At 40.1% G+C, this 21,402-nt stretch overlaps 1 protein-coding gene across 4 annotated transcripts; it reads left to right on the forward strand.

Moving 5' to 3' along the window:
- Positions 1-4,211: 4,211 nt before the first annotated feature.
- LOC105428058 (unconventional myosin-IXa) lies at positions 4,212-20,271 on the forward strand. Of its 4 annotated transcripts, XM_089083568.1 has the most exons (16): positions 4,212-4,997; positions 6,220-7,106; positions 7,227-7,529; positions 7,633-8,250; positions 8,321-8,619; positions 8,681-8,940; positions 9,022-9,329; positions 9,404-9,741; positions 9,834-9,894; positions 10,226-10,273; positions 10,861-11,193; positions 12,085-12,996; positions 13,069-13,149; positions 13,219-15,446; positions 15,534-16,541; positions 16,779-20,271. In XM_089083568.1, the coding sequence occupies exons 3-16, from the start codon at positions 7,237-7,239 to the stop codon at positions 16,874-16,876; spliced, it is 6,885 nt and encodes a 2,294-aa protein (XP_088939694.1). In that variant the 5' UTR covers positions 4,212-4,997; positions 6,220-7,106; positions 7,227-7,236; the 3' UTR covers positions 16,877-20,271. The 4 variants fall into 4 exon arrangements, with proteins under 4 accessions (XP_088939694.1, XP_088939692.1, XP_011638419.3 ...); XM_089083566.1 differs by lacking the exon at positions 10,861-11,193; XM_011640117.3 differs by lacking the exon at positions 10,226-10,273.
- The last annotated feature ends 1,131 nt before the right edge of the window (positions 20,272-21,402 follow it).

The following is a 21,402-nucleotide window of genomic DNA, read 5'->3' on the forward strand; positions in this document are numbered from 1 at the left end:
GAAGATATTTGTTAAAAATATTAATGGCATTGTTGTTGTAGCAACTTTTTCTTAAAAATATTTTGTAACATGCAAGAAATTAAAAAAAAAATAACCAATTTAATTATCCCGTAGGTGTTTCCTTATTATTTCGTATATTTTAAGTACAAAAGACAATTTTTAGATTATTTAATTATTCGAGCTTATAGTGCAATTAAATATTAATTATATTTACACGTATTCTGATGGTCATCAAATTCTAAATACGAAAGATAGTTCGCGGTTTAGCATTTAATCATTCCGTTGACGAAGGAGACGACGTCAGTTTGATGTAAAGCGATTTCATTGGGCCTGGTTATAAATAGTCTTTCATGCTTCATAGTTATCAATAAGAGATGCACCGTGCACGGCACCAACGACGTTCTCTTCGGATATCAAGGCACATGCCACTGTCGTACATTGATATAAGCATTTTATTTCACGTTCCACGCGAACAACTGCCGTTCTATCAGAAATAATAAAAGCTGCTGCTTTTGGAAAAAAAAAGAACATTCCAAAAATATCGGAAACATTATCACGATCAACTGCGATATGGTATTTAATCGCGTATCGTGTCTACGTCCATATGACAATAATGTCTTCATCAATAGTGATTGCCACTATGGCCAGATTATAGTCTTCGTATAGCTTTAACGCACTGTAAGCCAACACCGGAAGTCTTATTTTTCTACATTCGTGGTTGATGCACATCGTAAGTGCGCTCGAGCACTAGCTCGTTTGAAAATTTCAGCTTAGTAGTAATTAGTCGTAATCGCCATATAACGGAATTGAAAACGAGATTGAATCGCGAGCTTATTAAATAGCAACAATTTCACCTTGATGCGTTCGGTATAACCGACCAGTATGACGGTGAAGATGAGCACGGGACGAGCAGCATTAGGAAGATAAACTTTTTATAGATAGAACAAAAAAAAAAAAAGAAAGAAAAGAAAACGAAAGAACAGCGCGCAGCACTCGCTTTGGAAATGGTTTAACTTTAGAGGATTGCGGACTTGCGCGCTTCAGATATTGCCAGCTCGCGGATTTCAGTCGCGATCGTGAAAAGCAACGGCGGAAAAGGGAAAAAAGAAATAAACGAGGGGGCGGAGGGGAGGAGGCAGAGAGATTCGAGTACAATGCAATGAAAGTGAGAAAACGTGCGGAGGGTGAAATACGGTGCGGATCGCGATATTCGCGATATGTGCACGAGTGGTCGCAACTCGGCGCGTATACGAAACATTTATCGGGCTGTTGTACGTGGCATTTACTAGTCCACGCGTCCTCCGGATATCGCCGAAGCCGCCTACCTCGCGAAATCGATACAATTATTTGCGATAATGCAATCCGATTTATGTCACGGGGTGGTGCGTCAATCGAATTCACGATTAATTGTATGAAATACGCTTGAAATCCAGTAATCTTTCTAGAAACGCAGTTTATTTTCAACGTGCAAAAGTTAGTTAGCCGGCTATATCGCTTTATTGATACGTTAATAGATCGCGTTAAATGTTGAAAATCTCGGAACGTTGAAATTATACAAGAGAGCATATTCATTTTTTGTTCATACTTTTAAAGCATTTTTTATTCAAGCCAATATAAATTTGTGCAGCGTGGAAAAATATGATACCACGTATTTTTGTTTTATAGATACCGATGGGAGATTTAAAGGACTGAAACGTCCCTTCGAATTTCGACGGTCGAAATCGTTTTTCTACAATAAATGCCAGATTATTGCGCGAAAGCGAATTTGATCACCGAATTTCGACGGAGTGTTTTGCTCTTGACATTTAAAGCGTAGTATAAAAACACGCACGCGCGTGTATTTTTCGAAATATTCTCGAAATACGGTTCGGTTTGAACGCAAGAAAATGAAAAGGATTCGCAGAGTCGTACGTAAGACCCCGTTAAAAGTACAACGAGAAGCGTCTTAAAATAGATACGTCCAGTCTTTGTGTGCGTGTGCTTGTGTGTGGGAAAAACATTTAAATAATGCAGCAATACGCTTTTTATGCAAACTGCGATTGACGATGCAAAATGTGCCAGTGGTCGTATAGCCGTATTGATCAGCCGCGCCGACGCGCCACTTCCGTTAATGCAGACACCGGAGGGAACGCCGATACCGAAATTCTCTGTGTTACACATGGACCATTAATACTGGGCGTGCGGCATTCCGTTACTATATTCCGAGATGCCTATCCCGACGATGAAGGCAATCGCGATGTTATGACATTCACCCGCCATCGATCACCATTAAATTACCTGCCGCGCGCTCAAGAGTCGGACTTGCGGCGGATCAAGATTCGCTACGAGAATCGCGGAAAACGAGACGCCCACGTGTGTCGCGGGCGCGTATCGTCTACATAAATAACGGAGACATGCAAACTGAACTCGAATCGAATTGAAATCAGCTAAAATTCGACTCGAATCCAAATCGCGATGACTCGGGTTTGAACTTGAAGCATTGGAGAATTTCGAATATTTGGGAAGATTTAAATCGCAAATCACTTATATCGACGATCTTACGAAATTATATTTTACTCTTATCTCTTCTTGTTACGCGTAATTTTGCGTAACGATTACGCTTGTTAATTGAAGTTTTATGCTTTCGACGATTCGATTCGACTCGATTCAGTTTGATTTTGTTGTTCGATCCTATATAATGTAAAATCGGAAATAAAATGCAATTCAATAATGTGGATTGAAAAATTGTTAGTCTTAGTCTTACATTTCTAATAAATAATTTAAAGATAAATATAACAATGTTACGAGGTGAAATAATGCATTGTTTCGCGCATATGAATACCGATGTGCTTTCATCATCAAAAACAAATAAATAAATTTTGCAACGCTTGATTATTGCCGTAATTGATTGCCGACGATGTATATTTAATCGTCATCCCCATCCCCCTCCGCGCTGAATTGGTGGTAGCGTTCATTGCGACGCGTGTTAAAGATAACGAACATGTTCGCGCTACGAAACGGACGTTTGCCGATGCGAGATACGATCGCACGTTGTGACATCATCGGTACGGAATCCCGGACGTGTGCGCGCGTATCCTGTCGATATTTCTCTTAACTCACAGTTGACCAGCTTTGTCGGTTCGGGCCGATTGCTTTCTAAAAAATGCACGAGCGGTCGCCAAACGGGCCGAATGGAAAGCGGACGCGATACGAGTCGCAGCACGCGCAAAAGTGATTTCCCAGATTGCGAAAGCGCTTGCTCGAAAGCTTTATCGAATATCTATTTTCGCGGGGCTAGTCACACCGGGTAAAAGTAAGCGAGAGGCTTCTCTTCTCGGAAATTCTCGATGCTTCAGCATGACCGATCTCGCCGAATGGATAGACATTAACGAAGGATCGATCTAACGGGAGATGCCCGGTGGCAGGTATCTTCATTGTTAAAAGTCGATCAATTCCAGGGAATGCTTACGTTTATTTCTATCAATTAGATGATTAACTTAACCTCGATTTAATTTATTTTTTATCTTTTTCAAATTCTCAGAAGTAAAAGAGGGTAAAAAGTCTCAAACTGAGATTAAAACTAATCTGTATACACGTAAAAATAGATATTGGATTTAATAATTCGATAATTTAATAAATATATCGACACATTTTTTTTATAAAAATACATACTTATTGTTCAATTGCTATCTAATATGGTAATAACATAATTACCATTTCGAATTGATTTTCCTGACCACGGACTTGGCGCGTCCCCGCGTACTGATCGCGTCCTCTCGCGGCCGATTCTCTACGTATCGGCTGCGTCGGTAATCGAGAACCGGTATGAATGTGCGCGCAAGCAAACGAGAAGACGTCGTCACTGATTGTCGCGCGTCTGCGCGCGGCAGGACGTTGTCGTCACAAATATACTTTCGAGTCGATAATAACGTCATGACGTATCCACAGACGTGTATATAAGAACCGGTGTATGCATATGGACGTATCTCGCGTGCCGAATGATTCAGCCCGACGAATTACGCGTCGACTCATTGACGGTATCGATCATCACCCGTCTTAACGTCCCGTAGATTCATCTTTGCATCGAGCTTAGAAAAAAAGAAAGAAAAAATAGATGATACATGAAGTGACGGAGCGACGAATGATCGCTTGGCCACGAGGGCTTCGGGCTTCGCCGTGTCAGCGACAGACGGCTCCAAGAGCGCCGTCGTCCAGCCGAATGGCGTTCGAACGGCGGAGGCGCATCGGCGACGACTGGTCACGTCGCCGTGCCCGCCGCGACCAATCGGCGGTCGTCGGCGCGTACCACGTGACCGAAAAAATCGAAATGGTGGACGTATCGGGACGCAGGATCCCGTGCGGAGACGAAGGACGAGATAAACCTGGGCAAGGGCCCCCGTCATCCGTGTGATCGGTGACCGTGCGTGCGAATTCCCCGCGGCGGGCGAGGCGTGTTATCTCGCGCGAGGTGCCACGGCAGGTGGGATCGCCGCGATTTGGTGCGCGTCCGCGGCCCCGCGGCCAGACCGGTGCGCGCTCCGGATCGATCCGATAGTGTGCCGATCGCGACACAGCGTGTGTGTTTATCCAAGTGTCAACCCGCCCCGTATTGTACGGGCGCGTGTCCGCCGTATCGTCCGCTCGTGTCCCCGGGGTCGCCCGCGCGAGAGGAACGAACGGGGCACGGCCGAGGTTGGCGCGGCGAGAGTTGGGCCGGTCGTGCGCGACGTTCGTCAGGCTCCCTCCCCCTCCCCCGCGCGCGCGATTCCACGAGAGGGATCCCGCGAGCCGCGCGCGCGACTCGAGAAGCGGATGCGAAAAGGGGAGAAGGCGATCGGACGGATCTCTCGAGGACAAGAGAGAGAAGGAGCAAGAAGTGAGAGTGAGAGAGCCAGCGGCCTTCTCCACGCGACCAGCGGGCCTCCTGCCCGCGGCAGCATGTCCGAGCGCATCGCGTGGGCCCCGCTGCTCCCGGAGGACGATGCGTCGCGACATGGACCTCGCGAGCGACGAAGGAGGTAACGAAGGATTGCAAAAGTTCGGCGAGCGTATGTATGTATGTACGTGCGAGCGAATGTCTGCTTGGTCGCCGCGCGTATACACACACGCACGCACGCATGCATTTGCGCACGCACGCACGCACGCACGCACGCATGCATGCATGCATGCATGCATGCATGCATGCATGCACGCATGCACGCATGCACGCATGCTCTCGCAACATACATTGCATTCCTTCGTGGTGATATCGCGCGCGGCGTGGCGCGGAGCGGAGCGGAGCGTGTCGCGCTTCGTGATTCAGCTCTGCTCCAGAAACTCTTGCGACGTTGGTGCGCGACTTTATCGTGTTGACGTTTGCTCGCTCGCTCGCTCGCTCGCGCGGGCACCCCCCTCGATTGGCACAGGCATGATCCGTGACCCGTCAATCTGCTGCGGCAAGAGATCCCGCGTATCCAAATGTCACACGGCCGTCGACTCCCGCTCGCCCGCGAGCGACGAGCGAACAATCGCGGAAACGTAATACCGCTCGTGGCATTCCTTTGTATGTACGTGTGCGTGCGCGCGAACGCGAGTCGCGATCGTGCCCCGTCGCCGAGATCCGCCGCCAACGGAGCCCCTGGACCGCGACGGAGAACGCTGCGTATTTACATCGCGAGACGAGATTCGCCATTCTTCTCGCTCGCCGACGGAAAGCGGTTATTTGTGATCCCCGGAATGTGATCCCCGCATGTTCGCCGAAAAAAAAAAAATGCGCGTCCGGGGTGGGAAGGGGATATTTTTAAATCCGGACCCGTGCACGCGTCAATTTCGCGGCGCTCTCGACACGTGCATACGCTTTGCCTCCTACGAGCCGAAATGAGCCGCACGACACGCCGCTACCAGTGGACTCCGATGTCCTCCTTAAAAATGATCGGAAAGTTCGATTATTCTTATCCGTCTTCGCTTTTTTAATAGCCATTGTAATAACCGTCTTCCTCCTACACGATTCACGACGTGCGTTCTATCTTGACGCGCTTGTTTAAAATAGAAATGCAATGCACCTGTTCCATTCTTGTAACAGAGAGGCTTTACATCGTCACGCTAAATGCGGGATTGATTTATTTTATAAACGCGATTGTCTACGTGTTAAATTAAATTTTCATACAATCATTTACATATTAAATGAAATCTTTGATGATCCTAATAATCCTATTTTTGTGATTCATTTAAATTAATGTACTGTACTATTTTTTTTTTCAGATAGGATACTTTTCTGACTTTAGAAAGTTTCGTGCAATAGATGGAAACGATACAGCCGCAACCTATTGCAATAATTATGCTGAAATACTCAAGTGGCACGAGAATATTTACAATACGTTGAAGACTTTGGAGTTTTGTCAGAACAAGGGGAAATTAAGTTACTGCCTGCCAACAATAGCACACCCACGCTTGTCACCTGTTCAGTGAATGTTGTGATAATAATTTAATGGCTGTCGGAGAGATTCCAATGGACAGTCTGTGTGTTAAACGCATGATATTCAAATAAAACAGGCCATTCTACGACTCTAAAAATACTCTAACTTCTGATGAACAAATCTGGAACAAGGACCTATGGAATTGACTGACCTATATATCTATATAAAAAAGAGGAATAAAATAACTCTAATGATTCTATTTTATTACAATAATAATTATTAATCAATGGTTGGAATACTCCAAGATATATCAAGAGAGGTCTAGAGATAATTTGAAAGAGCTTTATAATTTCTTATGGATATATTTTGTGACCAGAAGAGAGATATCTGCAGATTTTTATTTCATATCACGCAAATTTAGTTTTAAAACTTTGAGTGATACAATTAAAGTTGATTAATTTTTGGAATCTAGCCGATTGGCAAGTGTATTTGGCAAGAGTAGACAATCGAAATTGCGTCAAAAATATAGCAGAATATAAATAACGCGTGTAAATAATTATAAACATTGACGTTGTGCCGTTGTAAGTTTGTAAAACAAAATGTATAATAATTATTTTAAATGCTTAAATCAGTGGATGTATATAACGAGTAAACAAGAAGAAGGGGAAACAACATATATGAAATATTGTATAGATGATAGAGGACGTACTTGCTAACCCTCTTCAATACAAGGTATATTATTAAATTAGAGTGTGACTTGTTTTATAGAATGAATATATATTATAGAATATATATATTATAGATTATAGAATGAATATATATATTTATATCCTTGTAATTTTGTAATCTCAGGGTTAAAAAAATGGACAACAGTGGGTCTGGAGTAGTGCAAGTATTTGTGGGTGAATGGAGCCCTGAATATGAGGCGCTTTCCATTAAAGCTACGAAACAAACCTCGTCAGCCGAGATAGTGGAATGTATTATTGAAAGACTCGGATTGGTTGATGCTTCTGTTTCGAATGGCTATGAATTAGCAGAAGTAGTAGGGAATTCTGTTGGACAAGAATGTAAGGAAAGGAGACTTGGCCCTACCGAGTGCCCTGTAGCACTCATGTTATTGTGGCCAAAAAATGATGCTCAGCAAGAATATTACAGGTTTATTATGCTTAGATATAATAATTATGTTTTATTATTATTCTTATTATTATTTGATTTAAAGTGATTTTTTACAAAATAATTTTTATCTTTGATTTTTTAGATTTTACTTACGGAAAAAACAACCAGATTATTTATGGTCTGACAGTAGATTCCCTATGGATCCTCAACTTTTAAAGGACTATTTTAATAGATTCCTTTATCAACCACGTGACAAGGAATACCCAGATCTATGTCAGCTTCCAGATCTGAATGAGCAAACACTGTTGGATAATCTGAGAGCAAGGTTTTTAGCTGGCAATATATATACCTACGTCGGCAGCATATTGATCGCCTTGAATCCGTTCAAATTTTATCCCATCTATAATCCGAAATATGTAAAATTATATCAAAACAGAAGATTGGGTCCGGATATACCTCCTCATATATTTGCCATAGCCGATGCAGCTTACCATTGTATGCTTAAGGAAAAGAAGAATCAATGTATCGTCATTAGTGGTGAAAGTGGTTCTGGTAAAACAGAATCCACGAATTTCTTGTTGCATCATTTGACAGCACTCAGTCAAAAAGGTTCACATGGCAGTGGAGTGGAACAAACGATACTCAGTGCCGGACCTGTTTTAGAAGCATTTGGTAATGCAAAAACGGCACATAATAACAATAGTAGTCGCTTTGGCAAATTTATTCAAGTAAATTATAAAGAAAATGGAATGGTCCATGGGTATGTTCTATAGTAATAAATGCTCTAAATATAAACTGTGAAACAGCAATGACATAAATGTGTTTTATAGTGCTGTGGTTCAAAAATACCTCTTGGAGAAATCAAGGATTGTTTCTCAAGGACGAAATGAAAGGAATTATCATGTGTTTTATTACCTGTTGGCTGGCGCAAACGAGCAAGAAAAACAGCTATTGCACTTAGAAAGCTGTGATCGATACAATTACTTAAACAAAAGCGGTTGCTACGGACTGGAAAATATCGACGAGCGGCATGAATTCTCAAGATTAAAACAGTCTATGGAAATGGTGGGCTTTACGGCAGAGAAGCAAAGACGACTCTTCGCAGTTCTGTCGGCAGTCCTTTTGCTAGGTGATTACCAAATCACCCATACTGCATATGTTGCTAAAATAACTCTGCATTATTGATTTAGGTAATGTTGAGTTTCATCCAAGAAAATCATATCACCATCACGATGAAGCCGTAGGTGTTAAAAATCCAGAAGTAGTTGCACTGATATCAGAGCTTCTACGAGTAAAACAAGAAACTCTGTTGGCAGCACTCACTGCTAAACGTGCAAGAGCCTCTGGGGAAACTTTAGTTATTAACTATAGACTTCCTGAAGCGATTGCAGCACGTGATGCCATGGCAAAATGTCTGTATGGAGCTTTATTTGATTGGATTGTGTTACAGGTAATGTAAAAGAATCTTTATATATATAACTATGGTTTTTAGCTGCATGGCACATGAAATAATTTATATTGTTTGTATCAGGTGAATCATGCATTGCTTTCTAAAAAGGATACTCTTAGAGATCATCAAGGCAATAGTATAGGCGTATTAGATATATTTGGCTTTGAAGATTTCAAAACGTGCAACAGTTTTGAGCAATTGTGTATTAATTATGCGAATGAACAATTGCAACATTACTTTAATCAACATGTTTTTCAATATGAACAACGAGAATATAGAAAGCAAGGGATTAGATGGACAGACATAGGATATAGTGATAACTCCGGATGTCTCAATCTCATTGAAGGGAAACCAAACGGTCTCTTGTGTCTTCTCGACGATCAGTGCAAGTAGGATTATTGTTTGAACTTTACTTTTGCAAACTCTTGAAAAATATGTTTTAAATATTTAACTTTTTTTTCAGCTTCCCTGGTGCAACGAACGAAACGTTGTTACAGAAATTCAATACTGTGCATAAAGACAATCCACTCTACGAAGCACCGCAGCGCCGAGAAGCAGCATTTGTTGTTCGTCATTATGCTGGGGCAGTCAAATACCAAGCTGCAAATATGAGAGAAAAGAATCTAGATTTGATGCGACCCGATGGCGTAGTCGGAGTATTGAAAAACTCCTCTCTTGCTTTTGTGCGAGAATTAGTCGGCGCTGATCCAGTTGCCGTATTTAGATGGGCTATATTGCGGGCCTTCTTTCGCGCTCACTTTGCATTTCAAGAAGCCGGTCGAGCACATAGACATGGTAGAGGTATGTATTGAATTATAGTCTATTGTAGTGTATAAACATCTTTAATATATTGATGCAAGATATTAAAAAAAATATATATATCTTCTTTTTAGTCGATGGAAACAAGACGTCTGTACAAAACAGATACAGGACACCCAACGAAAATTTAATAAGGTAAGATTTCACAATGTCTTTTTAGTTTTTCTAATAAAATAATATATTTATATATGAACGGTAATAAAAGAGTGTATTAAACGCTTTTACCTGTAACTTATATATAACAAAGCAAGAGTATAGTATTAAATTGAAAATTGTGTAAAAAGAAAGTGCCTGTTGCGCTTGTGTTTTTAGATATGTTTGATCTGTATATTGTTTCATCTAGTATGAATCTACTGTTGTGCGTCAATAATACATGCATCACGCTCTGATAAAGTTTCAGTATTTATAAATTAAGAAAAATCTTTATTATATTTATATTAGCCATATGTTTTTTATCCCTTTGTAGCCATCTTGTGACGTTGTCGACCGTCAATCTAACTATTAACCGAATTGCGTAAGTGGTCTTTTGATCCACTGTATGTGTAATTTTCACAAATGTTGCATTTTGTTGATACGTCCAATGGATTTACAACAAATTAAATTATATTAGCATATTGATGACAATCCCAACCAAGTAATTTAGAAAACGTAAAATATTTATTCTGAGTAAATTTGTAAATCCATATTTATGCTCTAATTATATGTGTCTACAGATTTTGTTTCGATTTATGTTTGCACCTTTCGTATTATAGCTATGACTAGAATGCAGTTTTCATGACATTTTCCATGTAATTATATTCTATCATTTTTACAATATTTCTCTCGCTATTGTATCTGGGCATGATTTATGACGCAAAATTGAATCTCCTTATATACAGTTCATATCCATCATCTCATTCTTTCTACTTTTATATTCGAATCATTCATCAATCGATGAAATATTTCCTGAGGACATCATTTATAAAGCTCAATACACGAAACCGAAAAAAAGCATATTTAAACTGAATAATCAATTATCAACGATAATTATCAACAATAATTAGTTAATCGTAAGGAATGTCGCCGGTCGACGAGATAACTAAGGACTAGAAAATTTTTCAGTTCACACAAACATACTCGCCCACCAAGTTATCAGAAGCAACGCAGTGTATGTTTACCATCGGCTACTGCTCCTTCTGCCACATTATCTTCATTACAAACTGAAAACAACGACAATATAAACAACAATCGTCTATCGTGGCCACAGTTCAGAAACATTAATCAGACGCAACACCCGTCAAACGTTACATCGACGAAGGGTGGTTACATATTACGGGGCAGGGAAGACCAGTCCCATAGTAATAATAAATTCAGACGAGATACTCACACTCCGCTAGAGAGGGTGCTTCCAAAAGATGAAGCAAATGTCATGGAACGCGCTAATCAAATTGTCATGTATGTAAACGTATCTATTTGATACTTAGTAATTTAAGCTACAGAGAAAGAGAGTGTTCTACATAAGCTGAGATTAGTACGTGCTCTATAGCAATACTGGGTGGTGATGGGTTTTCTTTTTGTAGGTAATAGCATTTTCATAAGATATTAATATTCAAAACTATATCGTGGCTTCATTTCATTCATTTAGCTTAATTTCTCAACGACATACCGTTGCTATTTCTTGATAACTGAAGAACATCATATATCATCAGAAAATCATTTGTCATTAGATATAGTTTACTTCAATCTTCCAGTTGATCTCGATCTATTCAATGATGATTGCTGCATGCTGAATGTTTTGTAATAGTATTTCAAAAAAATAACAATTTTTATAAAAGTTGCACATACCTTATTTGGAATACTTGTTATGTCCATGAATAATTATAATCTAGGATACAAATCTAATATAAAACAATATGATTTAAATTTATAATTATACATTAAAAATAATAATTCCGCATTTATATTTGTATCATCATCGTAACATTCATTTTTATTAAATATTTTCTATAATAGTAAACCATTATTAAGCTTGCTATGTTTTTTATTATATCTATTTATATATTATACCATGTCAATTTTCTACTCTATTCTATTTTTTATTTCATATTTTATATTTTAGATAAATATATATTTTTCATGCGTATATAAAATATTGCTGGTTATAATAGAATGTGTAATTCCTTCTCCTGCATACTTATGAAATTATTATCAAGTTTTATTTATCATCTGTACATATATATATATGTATATATATGACGTGATATGTGATAAATGATAATAACAGGAGAAGGAACGTATGTCATACAGTATCGAATGTTACAAATTTTAGCATTGGAATGTTTACAGGAAAAATAAATCGTTTCGACCGAGGGAACGTGGCAAGAAGGGCCTGAAAAATCTGCAAACTGTAAAGACACTCGCTGGACGAACTCAAAGTTATGGTACCGGGCCGGGAAAAGCCAGAAAACAGCCTATGACTGTTTCAGCGCAATTTCAGCAAAGCTTGCACAGTTTGATGGATACTCTGAATCAAGCGAATCCCTTCTTCATCAGATGTATTAAGAGCAACGCTAACAAAGTACCGAATGAGTTTGATGAGGAAACAGTACAACGGCAGCTGCGCTATACGGGAATGTTGGAAACAGTCAGGATAAGACAGGCTGGTTTCAATGTGCGGCTAACGTATGAGGAATTTATACAACTCTATCGAATGCTGCTTCCTAAGGGTCTTCTGAGTTCACAATCGGATGTTAGAGATTTTCTTTTAACTCTTAATCTCAATAGAGATAATTATCAGTTGGGTACGACTAAGGTGTTCCTCAGAGAATCCGAAAAAATTAAACTGGACATAGAACTTCATCAACAAATCATAACGAGTATTACCACTATACAGAAATGGTTTCGTGCTTGTCTGGAAAGGAGAAAATTCCTGAGATTAAAGAATGCCATTGTGCAAATACAATCTTTTTGGAGAATGGTCTCGGCACAACGATTAGCTCAGGTTCTTCGTGCAAGAACTGAAGCCGCATTACATATACAAACTGCCTGGAGAATGTATAAACAGCATAGTTGGTTTAAAAAGCTGAAATCGTGCGTTATCACCTTCCAAGCATACGTCAGAGGAAATAATGCTAGAAAAAGATTTAATGAACTGAAAAAGCGGAAAAAATCTTTGCCAGACAAAATTCAAGACATCAAGAAAATTCAAGAGTATAAAGAGCTTGTATATGATAAAGTATGCGCCAAAAATAGTGAAGAGTAAGTATAATAGTACATATATTATCATACATGAAATATAGATAATTTTTTATATTTACTTATAATATACAGATCATTCGCGGAAGATCGAAGTCTAACGGAATATGGCGAATCGCCTCGAAAAGTAGAATCTCCAAATCGACTCACGACAAGGTAAATATCAAAGTTTAAGTTTGCTACTGTAAAGGTTTTTCTTTCGGAAACTTATTTATCTTTTTATAGGGGCGATAACGCGTATCGAGACAGCACTTTGGATACAAATATCTCATATTCGAAACGAAAACTCACCCCGAACAAACGCATTCTGCACGACGTGACGTTGAAGAATACGGAAACGTATCATTTTGATGACATCACGGAGCGCAAGAGTAGTCTCGAGAGTTTGAGCAGTTTAAGGAGTTATGAATCTCAAGCCAGCATCAATAGTTCTGAGTCACAAGAGAATTCAGGCTCGAGACCTGTGCCGAGCACGAGAACGAAACGTGGTGATCATTCACCGGCAATCACATCAAATCTAAATCTGAACGCATCCAGTCGACTCTCGTCAGTGAGTAGAAGGACCGATAGTTCCTCAACAGGATACAGCGACGGTGAGACCGAAAATGAGACGCCGAGCGCTGTGCAAAGTGCTCCACCTGTTTTCAACACGAGTCCGCCATTCGTTAGTTCGCGCGACGTGAAGTATCATCCTACCAATGTAAACCCAACACATAGTCCAAATTCGGAAATTTGGCGTCGTAGAGTAGACTACTCGCCCGCTAACTACAGCGATTACTATATGTCGGTACCTCAGAAAGCAACCGTCACCCGTTCGCCGAATGTCTCCCATTACAAGAATGTGACGGACAGTGTTTTCGAACAAGCCCGCCAGGAGAAGCCCACCGAAGCAGCAAATTATAATGTCAAACTCGATACGAGTGATCGCTTTGCTCAGATGGAGAGTTTGGCAAGCAACAGGCAACGTGGACACAATGACAACATACCTAATGAGCGAATGGAAAATATTCCAATATCGCCGGTAAAACGAGATCACGGGCTTGCCAAGAACGTCAAAGACCTCAGCTATTTGCGACGGCAAAATTCAGAGGGTGATACTACGACAAAGGTCATGGACGTTAACGATGACGGTGCTTTGAAAAGCACTTTGTTGAGAGGATCATCTCCGAAAGAAAAGAACTCGCGGTCGAAAGAAAAGTACGAGCCGGACGTGCCGGTAAGAAATGCAAGGCGAAACAGACCCTCGAGAGAGGTTCAGTGTCGATCTATGGGCGAGAGCGTAGTCGAAACTAACACAGAAACCCGAAATCTGCTTCTTGGCACGATTAAAGAAAGCGACTTGAATAAAACGACGAACGTATGGTCTCGAAAAGATTACCCACATGAGACCACTTCTCGATCTGTCACGGATTGGCCCATGAATAAAAATGAAGCTACATACAAGGTACAGCAACCCGGTAAACGTATGAGATCTAATGCAATAACGACTCTCGAGTTACGAAGAAGAAACTCGGATCCAGCTACAAAAATCTCGGGTCTGAGCGAGGATAAGATGGGACAGGACACCAGCTCGAATGATCTGAAACTCGCACCTGGCATGAATCTTCTCGAATGGAAAGGTAATTTGTTTACATTGGCCGGTCATCGTTTCCGAAAAGTGGCGAGATTCGCGAAGGATGACGTATGCGTGTGTTGCCATGAGAAAATGGATGCATTCGTAACGCAAGGTTACAAGTGCATGGACTGCAAACAACTGTATCATGTCAAATGCATCCAAAACGGCGGAGTGCTGAAAATGCCATGTTTATTGGCCAACACGCCAAATAGACGGAAAAATAGGAAATCCCCGCGCACACCGTACGAGACGACAAAACAAACGGTTGCGTCCAAGTTCAGCCTAACTGGTACTTCCGCCTTCTCCGACAGCACGGACAAAATCATTTCCGACGCCAAAGAGTTAGCGCTGATGCAAGATTTTATCACCAAGAAGATCTACATAATGGAGAGTCAAGAGGAGGGACGGAAACCAAGCGAAGTCGATCGCGTTTTCAAACAGGCTCTCAGGAAGTTCAAGGATGACCTGGTGATCACGTATAGCGTTGCCATACAGCAAGGCGTAGAAGGCAACATCAAATACACCGATTTAATCGCTAACTTCCTTCACGTCATGGAAACCGTCTGCAAGCAAGAGAACACGAGGGAAGATTTTCCCGTAACGATGGGCGTGAATGCATTCAGGGGCTTCATGAATGAATTCATGGCCATGGTTAAAACGGAAGCTCCTGAAAAGCAAAGTAAAAGCAAACGGAAAAAGGAGAAGAAACGGAAACAGGAGGAGCCCATACGACATGGCAGTCACATGTTCCAATTGACTATCATCAATATACCCACCGCTTGTGAAGTCTGCACGTCATTCTTCATGTGGCCCATTGAGCGAGGACTCGTTTGTCAAAGTACGTCATTCATTCGTATATTAATTCCGTTTATTTTATTTTCTTATTAACAATTAATTAATTCAAATGAATATATTTTGCTTTTAGATTGCAAATTGACATGCCACAAAAAATGCTACTTGAAGGCATCAGCGGAATGCGGCAAGGACGGTTCGCTGCCCGAAACGAATTCACGCAAAGTATTCGGCGTACCGCTGTACAAGTTGGACTGCGGTGATGGCAAAGTACCGCTCGTAGTAGATCGATTAATCACAACTATCGAGATGCACGGTCTCTACACTGAAGGTATCTATAGAAAGAGCGGCGTCAGTTCCAAAGTGAGAGAACTCAAAATGAAAATGGACGAGGGTGACTTGGAGAAAGTGGACTTTGAGAACTATCAAGTGCACGTCTTAGCGGCAGTACTGAAGAGTTTTTTCAGAGATATGCCGGAACCGTTATTGACCTACGAGTATTACGACGATTTCTTGCACGCAGCGAACTTGACAGATCCACACGATCGAATCAGCACGCTTTTTGCCATACTGAAAAAATTGCCGAAACCCAATTACGATCTGATGGAGCGCTTGATTGTTCATCTTGCGCGGGTAGCGCGACATGAGGTAGACAATAGAATGTCACCGTCGGCTCTGGCCATCGTTTTCGCACCGTGCATTCTCAGAACGAACAGAACATTGCCCGCGCAAGATTCTCTTCAAGACGTGGGCAGGCAGACGCGTTGCGTCGAAACGATCGTGCAGGAAAAGTTGAGAGTAGTCAGAGCGACATTAGCGGACATAAATACTCTCGAATCCGCCTGTCATACAGCGACTCATCGACTTTCTAGTTTACGATCATCCAAGATCTTCAGCCCGGAGGAGCTGAATGTGGCCGCCTCGAGTGCTGCGGGACGAGCAGCTGCGATGGATCGTGACAGAGATCGAGGAGATGAGGAGGAAGCTTTGCTCGTCGATCATATACAGGAAATCCAGAAGGAAAAAGCTCTTCTGACATCCACTCTACCTAGTCTAACGAGAGCTTCTTCGGACGATGATCTCCTCTTGTCAGCCACGGATCTAGACGATGGATCCCTCGATGATCTTCTTCCATCTGCTGGTAAGTACTTTCTATCAATTATAATTAAACGATTATTTAATTAAAAAAATTTTTCCAATAAAACTATTTATTTTGAAAGAGAAATTTTATTTAATTATTTATTGCTTTATTAAGTAATTGATCTTGAAGACAATTTTTTATGTGATGAAAGAATAGCTTCAATAATCTTAAGTATTAAAATAGATATAAATATAAGAAGTTTCTGGATTTAAGATTTTTTACTTTTATTAATCACAGACGGACTCGTAAGGAAGAAGCCCGTTCAAAGGCAAAGTTCGGCAGACAATTCGTTTCCGACGATTATCAATATGGATGACGATATGGTAATGGTATGAATAGCGTCTGCGAATAATGTTAACGTGCATGCTGTACGGTTGTAATTGTCTGATGCAAAATATTATATTTGGGACAGAGAATCAACCAATTTAATTGCTGGTCTTTTCAGCCAAGTATTAATGTGTTGAGACAAATTAGTAAATGCAATTATAAATAGCTCGTAATTTGTTGACTCCACGAAAAAACAAAAAAAAAAAAAACAGTTTAATTGTGCGACTGAAATAATTCCATTCTCTTATCGAAGTCAGTAGAGATATCTAAAACTATTTCGTACGATGTACGATTAAGAGAAAACTGCACAAATTTTAACTTTTCATGGTTTTATTCGTAATGCATTCCTTTCTTTGAAGACTGTCAAAGTATTTAGGCGCAACATTTTGTTCGTCTATATAGATCCTAAAGAAAACAAAATTAACGCGCCACTTTACACACTTTTAAATGAAAGCATACACAAAAACTAGAAAGTATTTAAAAAAAGCGTACTGTTCTTAACATATATGTACATGCACAAGTATATATATTTTAAGAAATGTCCGCTCATCAAAGTGATGAGGGAGTCATACCGAATTACTTGTTTTTATAAATTTACAATTTATAAAAATGTAATTTATTATTACAACGTGTTACAATTCTCACCAAACATGTTCTGTTCCTTTTTTTATAGAGAATCTTTCTTAACATATGCAGATACGCTGTTCTTTTATAACTATTCGTTTAGCGTATTAGTAGATCTGCCACTTCAGAATCATCTCTTCCCAAAGGATCTACTTCTCTCGTTTAAATAGAATCGATAATCAACCGCTTTGAATTCCTGTGCGAGATGTTTCTTCTGTATTTCATTGTAATGTTTAACGACAATAGTCGATTAAAGCATTAGGTTTAGGTGCAGGAATTTAAGGGACGACCAAGAGAGAAAGAGAAAACCAAAACATTAGTTTGTACATATTATGCAATATAACAATTTCGTAATAATCTGTTATTATTGTTGAATTTACGCGAGAGACGTTTAACAAGATTATATTTCTACTGTCGATATTCGTTGTAGGGATAACACGTCGTTATCGTGCGCGCGCGCGCGCGCGCGCGCGCAGGTCTCTATCGGTTTTAGTTTCTTCTCTGAATCGATTTTTACTTAACGCGTTTTTTTCTCATGCTCAGATGCGTTCCGGAGGCGAGTGTGCGTATATAAGTAAATGCCTACATTATATACAAGTACTTATGTACATAAAAAAATTCGCGCGCGAGACTAATCAAATTTCTTCGATCGAAATATATTGCATTTTTTTTAATTTTGTTTTAATTTATAATATATATATATATATACATATATGTATGTTATTCAGTGTGTTTTAAGTCGATCTTTTTCATGACTTTGCTTCTCGCTGTCTCCTTTGTTCGTTCATACGAATTCGTAACTTGTGCCACTTCGTGCGCGCAATAGCCCGACGATTGGAGAAAATCGACAATGTGAAAGAAAAGGGGTGAAAGAGATTTCGATCTCGCGTAATAGAAGTTTCTATCCAATAAGGATAATCAGATCAGGTCCCCACTTACGTACCACGAACTTAATTGAATTCCCCTGCGAATTAATAGTTACGCTTGATGATGATCCCGGATAGAATTGGTCAGTGAATTGAGTCTTTCTTTTTTTTTTTCCTCTCTTTTATTTCTCTTTTCTGGTTGGCATTCGAATATAACGATATTTTCAGCTACAGCGAAAATAGTGGATGGAGAATTATTATTACAATTGTAAGGAGTGACTTGTGTAAATTTTTTATTCATTATTTCTGATATATCACATTTCAATGGATTATATATACAGCATACATTCTGTTACATCCAATCACCAAAGACTCGAACGCGCAATTATTTTTTTTCATTTTTTTATTTACGTGAATTCGATTTTTTTCTTTTTTTTTTTTACTTCACGTGCATCCGCTTTTTTAATGTGAAAGCGTCCTATATTTTTTAATTGCCTTCGCATATACTTTAAAAGAATAAAACTTATATTTCCGTCCTCTCTCGACTCAGATCGACAGTTACATTTATGCAGCAGGTGAATATTTTAAGTTTCGCGTATCGGCAATCGATGAGACGAGGTAAAAACTTCTTTTTCTGTTCAATTAAATCCCATCTTTGAGTATTGGACCACGCGCGACTTTTATTCGGATAACTTTTAGGATTAAGTCGAATAATTAAAAAAAAAAAAAAAGAAAGTAAAGAAAAGCAAGAAAAAGAATCGTCCATTCTCCCGCAACATTTTTTTTTCCTAACTTGCAAGGACCCACCTCTGCGTTTACATTCATTTTAAGAACAATCGACTCGGCGATGATGAGTATCGAAGCGATTATCGTTATGTCAAATCTGTCGATCCTCGATCGTTTTAGACGGTCTCGGAAAACGGGACGACTTTAAATTGCCTTTTTACAATCGATAAGTTTTACGAGGTGTAGCTAAGGTAAATCGTTATGAAATCGTCTTCACTTTGTGTAGGGGGAGAGGGGGGGGGATAAATTGTAGTGTTATGTAAATGTAATGTTACCTTTCTCATCTAAAGCCATGACATCGTGCTCGCGATGCACAAAACGCTACGACTTTAAGCAAAGCGGAACGATCTTAACGATAAAAAAAAAATTTCAAATACTAGAGGATACCTATATATTTTTGTTACGTCCACCGAATAGGGGTTTAGTATGTGTGTGTGTGTGTGTGTGTGTGTGTGTGTGTGTCGTCCTGCATTAATATATTAATCGTGAGTATTAACACGCTGGTTTTGTCCGAGTATGCGATATGTTAAGATCATTATATATATATATATATATATATATATATATATATATATGTATGTATATACATATATGAGTATTTGTTATTTCGTTGAGTGTTTTTCCCGACACACGCGATTGACTCAAAGGATTGATTTCACTCCGTTTTTCTCTCTCTTTTTTTTTTTTTTTTTTTTGGCTAGTCCATTGTTATGACATCGAAATATATCGGATTGTTGATTTATTTCTGTGTCCTGTGAATAAATAATCTGAGCAATCTATATTCTTTGAGAATTTTATTAGGGGTGTGAGGGCAGAACATTTGTAATAATAGATATTATAAATCAGCAGATTACTTCGATGTGACAGAACTGGGATAATCGTAAGATAAAAAAGAAACTTATTATCGTTGTATATGTAAAGTATCATCTACACAAGCACATACGCTTCTTTACTGTGGAAAAGTGCTTCGCTCTTGTGATTCGCTCGCGCGAAGTGAGCAAGAACCGCGATGCCGATCGCGAAACTTCGGGATTTCCTTCGACGTCCTTTATTCGCGGAGCGAAAATCTCGAACAGATGTTTGCGAATAATATATAATCGCAATAAATAAATCCGCGTCTCTCTCTCTCTCTCTCTCTCTCTCTCTTTCTATCCTTCCGCAGGGGACACTCAAAGTTTCCACCAGCGTATCTAATTAAAAATAATTAAGAGCCTACACCAAATGAACTCTCGTTCGGGATTTTCGCAACTGCTGGCACCTTTATCCGAGATGTAAGGACCGGTTGTAGTGTCGTAAGGGCAGCGTGTAACAACTCTTTATGACAATATCGTTCCGCAGAAAGTCGCAATTTCCGATACACTCCGCAACTGCTGCAACGACGGCGATTCTCGCACGCTCCTCTCTCTCCCCATCACGCCCCCTCTCTCTTTCATTCTTTCTCTTTATCTTTCTCTCTCTCGAGCCACGTGCTGCTTCGCCGACATCACACATGTGCCGACAAGGCAGCACGTCACGATCGGTCCACGATCGATCTTCTCGGTCGTCGAGAATCGAGGCAACAACGAGGCGCGAAGGTGGAAAACCGAGTCGAAATCGGTGCTACACTTACTCGGCCGAATTTTTCCAAATACGCTTATTATAAATATAGGTAAAAATATATACGCATTCATGCCCCGCAGTATGAGCCGCGTGCGTGCGGCTGCGGTACATGCGTGCGTGCGATTCGTGTTCGATTCCCGTTTTCCAACCGTTTTAAAGTTGCATCGATTACTCCGCCGTCCGCCGATCTACATTGAGACTACTTTCGCGCTCTAAATCTCGAATGCTAAAGCAAACATAATATAAAGTCAACGCAAATTTCTTAAAAAGGAAAAAAAAGTCAAAGAGAGAGAGAGGGGGAGGGAGGGAGGGAGGGAGGGAGGAGGCAAGAGAAGCAACCAGAGAGAATAGTATGATTCTCAATGGTTGAGATATCGCGATATTAATGCTCTTCCCTATTTGTATCTTAACATAAATCTAAGTAAGACAGTGGGCAGAATCGTCTGCCGATTCCTTCGAATCACCGATATCGTTATACAGGATGTTTTATATCGAAAAGCATATTTTCTTGTGTACTTTGCGCTTATGAAAGATCCACTTTACTAAAGCTTGGAGTGTATTTTCGAATTATAATCCGTCTCTAAGGCTAAATTAAAATTAAATCAAAATTATTTAGGAACGTAGCGACGAGATGTAGACACACACACATCCTGCTCGTT

The sequence above is a fragment of the Pogonomyrmex barbatus genome, unplaced genomic scaffold (genome assembly GCF_055798465.1).
Source record: "Pogonomyrmex barbatus isolate J1 unplaced genomic scaffold, ASM5579846v1 scaffold7, whole genome shotgun sequence".
Lineage (NCBI taxonomy): Eukaryota > Metazoa > Arthropoda > Insecta > Hymenoptera > Formicidae > Pogonomyrmex > Pogonomyrmex barbatus.